This window comes from Nerophis ophidion, linkage group LG08 (genome assembly GCF_033978795.1).
Source record: "Nerophis ophidion isolate RoL-2023_Sa linkage group LG08, RoL_Noph_v1.0, whole genome shotgun sequence".
In the NCBI taxonomy this organism is placed as follows: domain Eukaryota; kingdom Metazoa; phylum Chordata; class Actinopteri; order Syngnathiformes; family Syngnathidae; genus Nerophis; species Nerophis ophidion.
In genome coordinates, this window is record NC_084618.1 from 19,212,443 (window position 1) to 19,228,910 (window position 16,468).

General features: G+C 33.7%; 1 protein-coding gene across 3 annotated transcripts in view; it reads right to left on the reverse strand.

The window, feature by feature from the left end:
- The window catches only part of LOC133557475 (breakpoint cluster region protein-like), a 143,653-nt gene that overhangs the window by 50,203 nt on the left and 76,982 nt on the right, over window positions 1–16,468 (reverse strand). For all 3 annotated transcript variants that reach the window (XR_009807776.1, XM_061907950.1, XM_061907951.1), the window contains exons 9-15: window positions 11,670–11,791; window positions 8,680–8,845; window positions 8,485–8,604; window positions 8,306–8,381; window positions 8,137–8,241; window positions 3,694–3,768; window positions 3,435–3,532 (exon numbers count right to left, since the gene is read on the reverse strand). Coding sequence is in view for 2 of the 3 variants with exons in the window: in XM_061907950.1 (XP_061763934.1) it covers window positions 3,435–3,532; window positions 3,694–3,768; window positions 8,137–8,241; window positions 8,306–8,381; window positions 8,485–8,604; window positions 8,680–8,845; window positions 11,670–11,791 (762 nt within the window). In the remaining variant the exon portion in view is untranslated. The remainder of the gene's footprint in view (window positions 1–3,434; window positions 3,533–3,693; window positions 3,769–8,136; window positions 8,242–8,305; window positions 8,382–8,484; window positions 8,605–8,679; window positions 8,846–11,669; window positions 11,792–16,468) is intronic.

Sequence of the window (16,468 nt, forward strand, 5' to 3'; positions counted from 1 at the left end):
TCAACAACATCATATATGTCAACAACATCATACATGTCAACACCATCATACAGTATGTGTCAACATCATGTATGTCAACATCGTATATGTCAACAACATCATGTATGTCAACAACATCATATATGTCAACACCATCATACAGTATGTGTCAACATCATGTATGTCAACATCGTATATGTCAACAACATCATATATGTCAACAACATCATATATGTCAACAACATCATGTATGTCAACATCATATATGTCAACAACATCATATATGTCAACAACATCATACAGTTTGTGTCAACATCATGTATGTCAACAACATCATGTATGTCAACAACATCATATATGTCAACAACATCATGTATGTCAACACCATCATACATGTCAACACCATCATACAGTATGTGTCAACATCATGTATGTCAACATCATATATGTCAACAACATCATGTATGTCAACAACATCATGTATGTCAACAACATCATACAGTATGTGTCAACATCATGTATGTCAACATCATATATGTCAACAACATCATGTATGTCAACAACATCATGTATGTCAACAACATCATACAGTATGTGTCAACATCATGTATGTCAACATCATATATGTCAACAACATCATGTATGTCAACATCATATATGTCAACAACATCATGTATGTCAACAACATCATGTATGTCAACAACATCATACAGTATGTGTCAACATCATGTATGTCAACATCATATATGTCAACAACATCATGTATGTCAACAACATCATATATGTCAACAACCTCATGTGCGCAGTCATCCATCCCCCCCCCCCGACCCCCGACATGTGGACAGATGTGTGAGTCTTCCTCTTCATCATCATCATCATCATTAGTTGAGATGATTTCCACTTAGTTGAACTAAGTCCTCACACATCATCTCTGCTGCTGCACGCACACACCCCCCTCCTCCCTACAGCTGGGCTCTAACGTGTGTGTGTGTGTGTGTGCGCGCGTGTGTGTGTGTGTGTGTGTGTGTGTGTGTGTGTGTGTGTGTGTGTGTGTGTGTGTGTGTGTGTGTGTGTGTGTGTGTGTAAAATAATTGTTCTGATGACGTAAATTAGAAACGGCATTAGCGGACTTTGGTTGAATTTTTTTTTTTACTGGTGAGTAGAATGTCAACAAAAGTTCATTAGCATTGCTTGGCTAACTCATCCATGCTAACAGACTTTTATGTGTTTTTTTATGTGACTTTTTATGTGTAAAATGGCAGTTTGTGTCTTTTTAGGGATTGTCGTGAACTAAATATTTGACCGGATTTTATTTCATTTTTATTATTTTTTGTATTTATAAAAAATGTTTTTTACACTTTTAGTTTACACAAAGTCTATGCCCTTTTTACACTTAACACATTTTTTCTACATGATAATTACACATTTTTACACATCATTTGCACATTTTAACACTTTGACACATTTCAATACTTTTGTTACACAGTAAAAAAAATATGTACACCTTTTTACACTTTTTTTGCGTTTCAACACTTTCTTTACACATTTTAACACTTTCTTTACACATTTAACAAATTCCTTACACCTTTTAACTTTCTTTTTTGCCTTTTGTACAGTTTCTTTACACCTTTTTACACTCTCCTTACACATTTCAATACTCTATTTACGCCTTTTTTTAACACATTCTTTACGCTTTTACACTTTTTTTTACACATTTTACCACTTTCTTTATGCATCTTTTACACCTTTTGACACATTCTCCACACATTTTTAACACTTTCTTAACCCATTTTTACACTTTATTTACACCTTTCTACAATTCCTTTGCATTTTAAGACTTACTTTACATATATTTTACACATTCTCTACAACTTTTTACACTTTATTTGCGTTTTCAAACTTATTTACACCTTTTACACTTTCTTTACACATTTTAGCACTTTCTTTACACATTTTTTTACACTTTATTTACACATTTTAACACTTTCTTTACGCCTTTTTTAACACATTCTTTAGTTTTCACACTTTCTTTGCACATTTTACCAGTATCTTTACGCATCTTTTACACCTTTTTACACATTATAACACTTTCTTAACACATTTTTACACTTTCTTTACACATTTTAACACTTTCCTGACATTTTTGCACATTCTTTACACATTTTTACACTTTCTTTATGCATCTTTTACACCTTTTGACACATTCTCCACACATTTTAACACTTTCTTAACCCATTTTTACACTTTATTTACACCTTTCTACAATGTCTTTGCATTTTAAGACTTTCTTTACATCTCTTTTACACATTCTTTACACATTTTTACACTTTATTTACGCATTTTTTTGCACTTTATTTACACATTTTAACACTTCCTTTACGCCTTTTTTTAACACATTCTTTACAGTTTTCACACTTTCTTTGCACATTTTACCAGTATCTTTACGCATCTTTTACACCTTTTTACACATTATAACACTTTCTTAACTTATTTTTTACACTTTCTTTACACATTTTAAAACTTTCCTGACATTTTTACACATTCTTTACACATTTTGTACACTTTCTTTAAGCATGTTAACACTTTCTTTACCTTTATTTGCACTTTAAAAAAAAATTGTATGCCTTATTACACTGTCGTTACACTTACTTTACGCTTTTTGACACTTTCCCTAAACTTTTTTTTTTACACATCTGTAATGCCTTTTTACACTTTCTTTACCTTTATAATTACACTTTCCTTGCAATTTATTCAAACTTTTCAACACTGTATTTATATTTTAACACTTACTTTACACTTTTGTCACTTTCTTTATGCATCTTTACACATTTGTACACTTTTTGCTTTGCCCTCTATATACACTTTGTTTACATTTACATTACATTTTGACACTTTTTTTCACTTCCTACGTGCTTTCTTTATGTTCTTTACACTCGTTTCTTTTTTACATGTTTTTAACACTTTAAGCTTTAACACTTTGTACATATTCTTTACACTGGTTTTACACATTATGTATTTTACACTTTTTTACACTTTCCATTCATCCATAATTTTTACTGCTTGTCCCTCTTGGGATAGCGAGGGTGCTGGAGCCTATCCCAGCTACATTGGGGCTGAAGGCCTGGTAGAACCTGGACATTACACCTTTTAAAAACACTTTTTTACACCTCCTTTAACACTTTTTAATGCATTTTTACACTTTTTGTACACTTTCTTTACACTAGTAGTTTTTTTTAAACTTTACAATCCTGATATTGTTATGAAAATAAAAATGTTGTTAAACTGTAAAATATCTCACTAAAGTATTGGGACAAATGTTTATGCTTGATAGTGATGATGCAACATATATTGTGTGTACTATAGTAATATAGTACTTGTAGAGTAGTGATGATGTAACATATATTGTGTGTACTGTAGTAATATAGTACTTGTATAGTAGTGATGATGTCACATACTTCGTTCCATTTGGGTTCGGTGGTGTACCGATAGACTCTGGTCTTGGCCTTGTTGGAGAAGAAGCCGAAGGAGTCCACCTCCAGCGTGCAGTAGAGATCTGAGCAGACAGAGTACATCATGCGACAAATGTGCACTCGCGGTACCGCGCAACGAGGGAATCAAACTAGCATCCACAGGCTGCATGTGTTCGGAAGCAGACTGCGCCCCGGGAGCGAAAGATGTTGACGCAGATCCGCCGTGGCGTGTTTTGTGACTCACTCAGGCTCTGCTTCAGGCCGCAGGCCGAGTGCACGATCACGTTCAGGAAGCCGTACAGACCCGCGCTCTCGTCCTCTGCAACCACACACACACACACACACACACACACACACACACACACACACAGGATGGCTTTATTTTAAGCAGTAGCATAGTGGGCCTAAGTATTCATTAAGTACTACTATAATGCTAACATTAAAATACAGTAGCATAGTAGGACTAAGTATTCATTAAGTACCACCATCATGACGTTAAAAAAGCGTACTAGGTCTACGTATTCATTAAAAACCACCAACATGACATTAAAATACAGTAGCGTACTAGGTCTAAGTACCACCATCATGACAACATTAAAATAGAGTAGCGTACTAGGTCTAAGTATTCATTAAGTACCACCACCTTTTTGCCTTTTTCTACACTTTCTTTACAGCTGTTTTACACATCATTTGTGTTTAGATTTTTTTTTACACATTGGTTATGCCTTTTCACACTTTACACTTTTTAAACACTTTCTTGACACATGGTTTACAAATTATTTATGCATTTAAACACTTTCTTTGCACTTTTCCATACTTTTTGGGTTTTTTACACTCCCTTAACTTAAAAAAAAAATTCTTCATATATTTTTGCACTTACTTGACACCTTTATACACTTTTTAACGCCTTTTTTAATGCTTTCACATTTTTGCACTTCTTTACAGCTGTTTTACATGTTATTTATGTATTTTATACACTTTTACACTTTTCAATACTTTCTTTGTGTTTATACGTTCCCCTTTCTTTATATGTTTTTACACTTTATTTATGCCTTTTTACACTTTCTTTAATTTTTTCGCACCTTCTTTATGCCTTTTTACATGTTTTTTACACTGTCTTTGCACCTTTTTACACTTTCTTTACAGCTGTTTTACACATTATTTAGTTTTGTTTTTTTCAACACATTTGTTATGCCTTTTTACACTTACTTTACACTTACTTTACACTTTCTTGACGCATGGTTTACAAATTATTTATGCATTTAAACACTTTCTTTGCACTTTTCAATACTTTGTTGGTTTTTTACACTACCCTCACTTAAAAAAAATTCCATGTATCTTTTTGCACTTTCTTGATACCCTTTTACACTTTATAACACCTTTTTTTAATGCTTTCTTTACACATTTCTGCACATTCTTTACAGCTGTTTTACATGTTATTTATGTATTTTATACACTTTCTTTACACTTTTCAATACTTTCTTTGTGTTTTTACGCCCCCCTTTTTTATGTGTTTTTACACTTTATTTGTCTTTTACACTTTTTAAATTTTTTTTGCACCTTCTTTATGCCTTTTTACATGTTCTTTACACCTTTTTACACTGTCTGCACCTTTCTACACTTTCTTCACAGCTGTTTTACGCATCATTTATGTTTTGATTTTTTTATACATTTGTTATGCCTTTTTACACTTACTTTACACTTTTTAAACACTTTTTTGACACATAAACACTTTCTTGACACATAAACACTTTCTTGACACATGGTTTACAAATTATTTATGCATTTAAACACTTTCTTTGCACTTTTCCATACTTTGTGGGGTTTTTTTACACTCTACCTTTTAAAAAAAAATCTTCATATCTTTTTGCACTTTCTTGACACCTTTTTACACTTTTTAACGCCTTTTTTAATGCTTTCTTTACACATTTTGGCACATTCTTTACAGCTGTTTTACATGTTATTTATGTATTTTATATACTTTGTTTACACTTTTCTTTGTGTTTTTACGTTCCCCTTTCTTTATGTGTTTTTACACTTTATTTACGCCTTTTTGCACTTTCTTTAATTTTTTTGCACTTCTTTATGCCTTTTTACATGTTCTTTACACCTTTTTACACGGTCTTTGCACCTTTCTACACTTTCTTTACAGCTGTTTTACACATCATTTAGTTTTTTTTTTCTAACACATTTGTTATGCCTTTTTACACTTACTTTTCACTTTTTAAACACTTTCTTGACACACGGTTTACAAACTATTTATGCATTTAAACACTTTATTTGCACTTTTCAATACTTTATTTGTGGGGTTTTTACACACCCCTCACCCTAAAAAAAATTCTATCCTTCTTGACGCCCTTTTACACTTTCTAACACCTTTTTTAATGCTTTCTTTACACATTTTTGCACATGTTTTACACTTTCTTTACAGCTGTTTTACATATTTATGCATTTTATACACTTTCTTTACACTTTTCAATACTTTCTTTATATCTTTTTCCACTCTATTTACGCCATTTTAAACTTTGTACATTTTTTTACACTCTCTTTATGCCCTTTTACACGTTTTTTTTTTTTACACCTTTTTACACTTTCTTTAAATTTTGTACACTTTCTTTATGCCTGTTTACACGTTCTTTACACCTTTTTACATGGTCTTTGCACCTTTCTACACTTTCTTTACAGCTGTTTTAAACATCATTTATGTTTTTTACACATTCGTTATGCCTTTTTACACTTTTTAAACACTTCCTTTACACATGGTTTACAAATTACTTATGCATTTAAACACTTTCTTTACAGTGTCCCTAACTTTATTTTTGTGTTTTTTTACACCTCCTGACTTTTTCAAATTTTCTTTATATCTTTTTACACTTTCTTAAAATTTTGTACACTTTTTATGCCTTTTTACATGTTCTTTACACCTTTTTACACGGTCTTTGCACCTTTGTACACGGTCTTTACAGCTGTTTTACACATCATTTATGTTTTTTACACATTCTTTATGCCTTTTTACACTTATTAAACGCTTTCATTAAATATGGTTTACAAATTATTTATGCATTTAAGCACTTTTTAATACTTTCTTTGTGTGTTTTAATACGCTCCCCTGGCTTTTTCAAATTTTATTTATATCTTTTTACACTTTCTTTAAATTTTGTTCACTTTCTTTATGCCTTTTTACATGTTCTTTACACCTTTTTACACGGTCTTTGCACCTTTCTACACTTTCTTTACAGCTGTTTTACACATCATTTGTTTTTTTTACACATTCTTTATGCTTTTTTAAACTTTTTAAAAACTTTCTTTACATATGGTTTACAAATTATTTATGCATTTAAACACTTTTCAATACTTTTTTGTGTGTTTTTTACGCTCCCTTCACTTTTTCAAATGTTCTTTATATCTTTTTACACTTTCTTAAAATTGTTTACACTTTCTTTATACCTTTTTACACGATCTTTGAACATTTCTACACTTTCTTTACAGCTGTTTTACACATCATTTATGTTTTTTACACATTCTTTATGCCTTTTTAAACTTACTTTTCACTTTTTCAACACTTTCTTTACAAATTGTTTACAAATTAATATGCATTTAAACACTTTCCTTACAGTTCTCCACACTTTATATTTGTGTTTTTTTTACACCTCCTGACTTTTTCAAATTTCCTTTAAATCTTTTTACACTTTCTTCAAATTTTGTACACTTTCTTTATGCCTGTTTACACGTTCTTTACACCTTTTTACACGGTCTTTGCACCTTTCTACACTTTTTTTACAGCTGTTTTAAACATTATTTATGTTTTTTTACACATTCATTATGCCTTTTTACACTTATTAAACACTTCCTTTACCCATGGTTTACAAATTAATTATGCATTTAAACACTTTTACACTTTTCAATACTTTCTCTGAATGTATTTTTTTTACGCTCCCCTAGCTTTTTAAAAAATGTTGTTTATAAATAAATAAATGATAAATGGGTTGTACTTGTATAGCGCTTTTCTACCTTCAAGGTACTCAAAGCGCTTTGACATTACTTCCACATTTACCCATTCACACACACATTCACACACTGATGGAGGGAGCTGCCATGCAAGGCGCCAACCAGCACCCATCAGGAGCAAGGGTGAAGTGTCTTGCTCAGGACACAACGGACGTGACGAGGTTGGTACTAGGTGGGATTTGAACCAGGGACGCTGGTTATATAATTTTACACTTTCTTTAAATTTTGTACACTTTCTTTATGCCGATTTACATGTTTTTTACACAGTCTTTGCACCTTTCTACACTTTCTTTACAGCTGTTTTACACATAATTTGTTTGTTTACACATTCTTTATGCTTTTTAAACACTTTCTTTACATATGGTTCACAAATTATTTATGCATTTAAACACTTTTCAATACTTCCTTTGTTTGTTTTTTTATGCTCCCGGGCTTTTTCAAATTTTCTTTAAATCTTTTTACACTTTCTTGACATTTTTTACACTTTCTTTACACCTTTTTACATTTTCTTTGCGTTTTTACACTTTCTTCACACATCATTTATCCATGTTTACACGTTCTTGACACCTTTTTAAACTTTTTCCTACTTGTTTTACAGGTAAATAACTCATTTTGATACTTCCCTTAAAGATCTGTAACACATGTGTAAACTTCCGAGAGTACAAACCAGGTGGCTCACCTTCCTGATTGACACTCAGCGGGATGTGGTGCACCGTCTGCAGTTTGACACAAGAGTTGGTCAACATCTGAAGTTCCACGGAAGTCAGCAGAGAGGCTTTGGGACCTTGGAACAAGGACAGGATGTTTAGAACAACGGCGTCATTTGGCAACGAGAAGATGGAACAGACATTTCTTCTGCTGCTTTCTGATGAGCTCCTTCCATTCGGCTCGCTCGTAGTCGGATGAGATCAGGAAGCTGAAGCTCTGAACAAGCAGAAGGATTCCACGATATATTACATGAGGACCAGCAGGGGGCTTAAGGTTGATCCCTGGGGAACACCTCGGGGTAGCAGGAAGGATCCTTCACCTTGCCGCTCTTGTTGTAGACTCTGAGGTGCAAGCTGGGAGAGGTGAGGAGCAGCAGCGACTCCTGCTCCGACAGCTTCTTCCGGAGTCGCTCGATGACCTTTGAACCCTTGTTGGCGCTCTGAAAGAACCACAACATCCAGGCACGTCAAAGCTTCTCCTGGCGTTCATCTGCCTGGTCCCGGGCCGGGTCTACCTTCTCTCGCTGGATCTCGCAGCGCAGGTGGGAGATCTTCACCTTCAAGGCATCCAGCTCCTCGTCGGGGACTTGGGGGACGCTGAGGGGCTCGGCCTCCTCGGGTCCCTGGAAGGTGAGCTCGCTCAGGGGGATGTACCACTTGCTGTCGTACTGCTGGTTCTTGCTGCGGAGCCAACATTGATCACGTGACCACAAGGTACAACTCCCGAAATCAGCGCCCCCGATAACGGCTCCCCTGAAATTCTTTTTGTGACATTACGCAGGGCTGCCCTCAGAGGCCATCTTGAATCACGAGGCGGACCCTGTAACATGGCGGACCACCTTAAATCACGAGGTGGACCACGTTCAATAATGTTGTGGACCACCATATGCATATACTACATTTGCATGCACCAAATGCACATACTACATGCACCATATGCATATACTACATGCACCATATGCATATACTAAATGTATTATATCCATATACTACATGCACCAAACGCATATACAACATGTACTATGTGCGTATACTACATGCACCATATGCATATACTACATGCACCATATGCATATACTACATGCACCATATATGTATACTACATACACCATATGCATATACTATATGCACTATATGCATATACTAAATGTATTATATGCATATACTACATGCACCAAATGCATATATAACATATACTATATGCATATAGTGCATGCATCATACGCATAGAATACATGCACCATATGCGTATACTACATGCATATACTACATGCACCATATGCATATACTACATGCATCATATGCATATACTACATGCACCATGTGCATATACTACATGCACCACATGCATAGACTACATGCATCATATGCATATACTACATGCACCATATGCATAAATGTACTATATGCATATACTACATGCACCATATGCATATACTACATGCACATATGCGTATACTACATGCACCATATGCATAAATGTACTATACGCATATACTACATGCACCATATGCATATACTACATGCACATATGCGTATACTACATGCACCACGTAAGTATACTACATGCACCATATGCATGTACTACATGCACTGTATGCATATACTACATGCACTGTATGCATACATGCACCACATGCATATACTAAATGTACTATATGCGCATACTACATGCACCATATGCATATACAACATATACTATATGCATATAGTGCATGCATCATACGCATAGAGTACATGCACATATGCGTATACTACATGCATTTACAACATGCACCATATGCATATACTACATGCATCATATGCATATACTACATGCACCATGTGCATATACTACATGCACCACATGCATAGACTACATGCATCATATGCATATACTACATGCACCATATGCATAAATGTACTATATGCATTTACTACATGCACATATGCGCATACTACATGCACCATATGCATAAATGTACTATACGCATATACTACATGCACCATATGCATATACTACATGCACATATGCATATACTACATGCACATATGCGTATACTACATGCACCACGTAAGTATACTACATGCACCATATGCATGTACTACATGCACTGTATGCATATACTACATGCACCATATGCATACATGCACCACATGCATATACTAAATGTACTATATGCGCATACTACATGCACCATATGCATATACAACATATACTATATGCATATAGTGCATGCATCATACGCATAGAGTACATGCACATATGCGTATACTACATGCATAGACTACATGCATCATATGCATATACTACATGCACCATATGCATAAATGTACTATATGCATATACTACATGCACCATATGCATATACTACATAGACATATGCGTATACTATATGCACCATATGCATAAATGTACTATACGCATATACTACATGCACCATATGCATATACTACATGCACATATGCGTATACTACATGCACCACATAAGTATACTACATGCACCATATGCATGTACTACATGCACTGTATGCATATACTACATGCACCATATGCATACATGCACCACATGCATATACTAAATGTACTATATGCGCATACTACATGCACCATATGCATATACTACATGTACTATATGCATATACAACATGCACCAAATGCATATACAACATGTACTATGTGCATATGGTGCATATATCATATGCGTACAGCACATGCACCATATGCATATACTACATGCGCCATATGCGTATACTCCATGCACCACATGCAAATACTATGTGCCTCGTATGCATATACTACATGCACCAGATGCATAAATGTACTATATGCATATAGTACATGCACCATATGCATATACTAAATGTACTATATGCGCATACTACATGCACCATATGCATATACTACATGTACTATATGCATATACAACATGCACCAAATGCATATACAACATGTACTATGTGCATATGGTGCATATATCATATGCGTATAGCACATGCACCATATGCATATACTACATGCGCCATATGCGTATACTCCATGCACCACATGCAAATACTATGTGCCTCGTATGCATATACTACATGCACCATATGCATAAATGTACTATATGCATATAGTACATGCACCATATGCATATACTACATGCACAAGACGCATATAGTAAATGCTCCATATGCATATAGTACATGCACCACATGGATATACTACATGCACCATATGCATTCACTATGCGTGTCATATGCATTTACTACATTCACCATATGCATATACTACATGTACTATATGCACTAAATGCATATATCACATGCACCATATGCGTATACTACATGCACCATATGCGTATACTACATGCACCATATGCATATATCACATGCACCATATGCGTATACTACATGCACCGTATGCATATACTACGTGCACCATATGCATGTACTACATGCACCTAATGTGTCTCGTCTAGCCCAGAACAAAGTGCAGGCCCTCTCTGCAGTTGAGTCTGGTTGAGGACTGAGTCTGGTTTACCCCGCCATGGACTTCTTCAGTTTGGCGCAGAGCAGCAGGTCGGTGAAGAGGAAGACGTGGCGCAGCTTCCTGGTTCCCTCCACCAGCTCCACCATGAAGGTGTCCCTCAGCAGCTGGCGGTTCTGTGAAGGACAAAGAGCAGTCAGAAGAATGTGGATCAAGTGGTGCTGCTGGAGCAAAGTGCAGAAGAAAGTGTCCTAAACGACCCAGTCTGAATGTTCTAGAAACACCTTCTGGGCCACAAAGGAGGTCTGCAAAACAGAGAAAGGTTTTTTTTTTTTTTGTTATTGGTCACTTGGCTGATGTCAGACTTTGTAATGAGGCTGCAGTGCCAAATTGGACCACAGGGGAGCTCTGAAGTCCACAGAAAGATTTGGACTGTAGCAAAATTTGACAGCAACACCTGGCTGCTGAAGAGGGACGACAATAATAATAAAGAAATAATAAAGAAATAAAATGTGCAAACAGGAAGAAATAATAAAGAAATAACATGTGCAAACAGGACGAAAAAATTAAAAAATTACATGTGCAAACAGGAAAAGAATAAATAACACGTGCAAACAGGAATAAATAAATAACACTTGTAAACAGAAATTAATAATAAATAAAAAACATGTGCAAACAGGGATAAATGAATAACATGTGCAAACAGGAATAAATAAATAAAATGTGTAAACAAAAACAGAGAAATACATGTAAAATCAGGAATAATGTAATACAATGTTTAAATAGGAATAAAGAAATAACATGTGCAAACAGGAAGAAATAATAAAGAAATAACATGTCCAAATAGGAAGAAATAATAAAGAAATAACATGTGCAAACAGGAAGAAATAATAAAGAAATAACATGTGCAAACAGGAAAAAAATAAATAACACGTAAAAACAGGAATAAATAAATAACACTTGTAAACAGAAATAAATAATAAATAAATAAAAATGTGCAAACAGGGATAAATAAATAACATGTGCAAACACGAATAAAAAAATAAAATGTGGAAATAAAAATAAAGAAATAACATGTGCAAACACGAATAAAAAAATAAAATGTGGAAATAAAAATAAAGAAATAACATGTGCAAACAGGAATAAAATATAAAATGTGTAAATAGGAATAAAGAAATAACATGTGCAAACAGGAAGAAATAATGAAGAAATAACATGTGCAAACAGGAAGAAACAATAAAGAAATAACATGTGCAAACAGGAAAACAATAAATAACACGTGCAAACAGGAATAAATAAATAGCACTTGTAAACAGAAATAAATAATAAATAAAAAAAACATGTGCAAACAGGGATAAATAAATAACATTTGCAAACAGGGATACATAAATATCATGTGCAAACAGAAATAACAAAATAAAATGTGTAAATAAAATAAAGAAACATGTGCAAACAGGAAGATAGAATAAAGAAATAACATGTGCAAACAGGAAGAAATAAATAACACGTGTAAACAGAAATAAAAAATATATAACGTGCAAACAGGAATACATAAATAAAATGTGTAAATAAAAATAAAGAAATAACATGTGCAAACAAGAAGAAATAAATACAATGTGTAAATCAGAATAAATAAATAACATGTGCAAACAGCAATACATAGATAAAATGTGTAATGTGTGTAATGTGTAATCAGGAATAAAAAAAATAACACGTGCAAACACGGATAAATACATAAAATGTGTGAATAGGAATAAAGAAATAACGTGCAAACAGGCATAAATAAATAACATGTGCAAAAAGGAATACATACATAAAATGAGTAATGTGTAATCAGGAATAAAGAAATAACAAGTTAAAAACAAATAAATAACATGTAAACAGGAATATATAAATAAAATGTGTAAACAGGAATTAAGAACATGTGCAAACAGGAATAAATAAATAACATGTGTAAACAGGAATAAATAAATAACATGCAAACGGGAATACATAATTAAAATGTTTAAAAAAGAGTAAATACATAACATGCCCAAACAGGGATAAATAAATAACATGTGGAAACAGGAATAAATAATAAATAAAAAAACATGTGCAAACAAGAATAAATAATAAATACATAACATGTGCAAACAGGAATAAATAACTAACATATGTAAATCGGAATAAAAACATTTATAGTGTTCTGCTTTTAAAGAGAAGCGTTGAAATGATGACATCATGGACCAGTGGTGAGACGTTGACATTTAACACCCACTGTCTCCCCGCGGTCGCACGTCTCAAACGATGACGTCACACATGTGCAGCAGCGATTACATCATCGTCTTCCCCCCATCCGGCCCCTCCCCCCCTCCGTCAAGAACACATGCCGTCGCCGCCAGAAGAGAGTGAAGGGGAGCCGATGTCTGTTATATCTCTTGTGAATATCACGCGTTTTATCGTCATGGCGATCGTCTGCTCTTTGCATCCGTGAAGCCCGATATGATGTCATCACTCACTTCTTCACACACAAACAAAAGCAAAAGTGACTCATTGACTCATTCATGTTGTTGTGAAGGTAAAACGCTCGCTTTTGGAAGAATACGACAGGCTTTGCCACACGTCCTAAAGTCAAGCCCTCGACAAGTGAAGTGAGCTTTGTGTATATATATATATATATATATGTATATATATATATATATATATATGTACATATATATATATATATATATATATATATATATATATATATATATGTATATATATATATATATATATATATATATATGTATATATATACACACAGTATATATATAAACATATATACAAACTGTTTATCTATAATATATATATATACATATATGCATACATACATACACATATACAGTATGCATACATACATATACATATATACATACATACACATATGTACATACATACACACACACTTATATACATACATACATACACACGCATACATACATACACACACACACACACACCTATCTATCTATCTATCCATACATGTGTATATATATATATATATATATATATATACATACAGTATATATATATATATATATAAATAGTGTGTGTGTGAGAAGTGCAGTAATGACTCCCATGTGAGCGAGGAGGAGGAGGAGCCAGCAACAGTCTACCCCCGCCCCTTATGAATAATTAACGAGGTAGAGGCCGACTGGTGGCTCATTAGGAGAAACGTTATGTGCGGCTGTGTCATGACATCTTTCAATCAGGAGCTGTCCAATCATGTGCCAGGGATGATACTGTCAAGTGTGTGTGTGTGTGTGTGCGTGCAAGCGCTCTACTAAAGCACAATAGGAAAGTAGATACCGCCCCACCCTCCACACTTTCAAGCAGCAACCCCCAACATGACCATATAAGGGCATGCACTACACCTTAGGCCGCAGATTGATGACAAGCTGGCTGCTATGAAGCCATTTAGGGGGCGTGGCCATCATCATGTTGGCATAAGTGAAAAGACAATTATGGCGACTTGTCCCGGGTGTACCCCAGCTTACACCCGACTGCAGCTGGGATAGGCTCCAGCACCCCCCGCGACCCGTAAAAAGGGGAAAGCGGTAGAAAATAGATGGATGGATGGATGGATAGATAGATGGAAATAGAATTACAACAATGAGCATCGTGATCATATTCTGAGGGAAAACACGTAGACAGGAAAATTAAGAAAAGATAAGTAAATTTGATTTTTTTAAAGTAAAATTGAGAAAAGAAAAAACTTGGAAAAAAGAGGAAAATTGAGAGAAAAAGGAGGAAAATTGAAAGAAAAAAGAGGAACACTAAAAAAGAAGAATATTGGGGAAAAAATGTAAAATTTTAAAAATGAGGATCAATGAAAGAAAAAAACTGTCAGATTGATTGAAAATAGAAACATTGACAAAAACAATAAGAAAATTTTGCAAAGTAGAAAAAAATTCAAGAAAAAAATAGGAAAATTGAGAAAAAAAAAGAGAAAAATTGGGGGGGGGTTGGAAAATTAAAAATATATATAGGAAGGAAAGAGGTAAAAAGTGGACATTTAAAAACAACAGTAATATTGTGGAAGAAAGAGGAAAATTGAAAAAAGAATAAACATGAGAGAAAAAAAGAGTGAAATCGAAAAACAGGGAGGAACACTGAGAAAATTGAGAAAAAACAAGAAATAGAGAAAAAAACTGGAAAAAAGAGGAACATTGGGAAAGATAGAAAATTTCACCCGACGGGTGTAAATAGAAAAGAGGAAAATTTAAAAAGAAGAGAGGAAAAGTGGGGGGAAAAGTTTGGATTTTTTTTATTTTTTATTATTATAATTGGAAAAATTAGGGCAAAAGGAGGACAATTAAAAGAAACAGAAAAAATGCGGGAAAAGAGGAAAAAATTAAAACATTAACATGAGAGAAAAAACAGAAAACATTTTGAAAAAAAAAGGAAAATTAAGAAAAGTAAAATTGAGAAAAGAGGAAAACTTGGAAAAAAAAGAGGACAATTGAGAGAAAAAAAGAGGACAAATTAGGGCAAAAAGAGAAACACTAAAAAAGAAGAACATTGAAGAAACATTTTAAAATTTAATAAGGAGGATCAACCTAAGAAAAAAACTGTAAAATTGAGTGAAAATAGAAACATTGAGAAAAACAATAACAAAATTAAGAAAAATTTAAAAAATAAAATAAAATAATAAGAAAATTGAGAAAACAATAGTAAAAAATGCGTGGGGGAAATGGAAAATTAAAAAAATATATATCAGAGGGATGGAGGAAAAAAGTGGACATTTAGAGGAAAATTCAAAAAAGAATAAACATGAGAGAAAAAGATTTAAATTGAGAAAAACACTGAAAAAATTCGAAAATTGAGGAAAA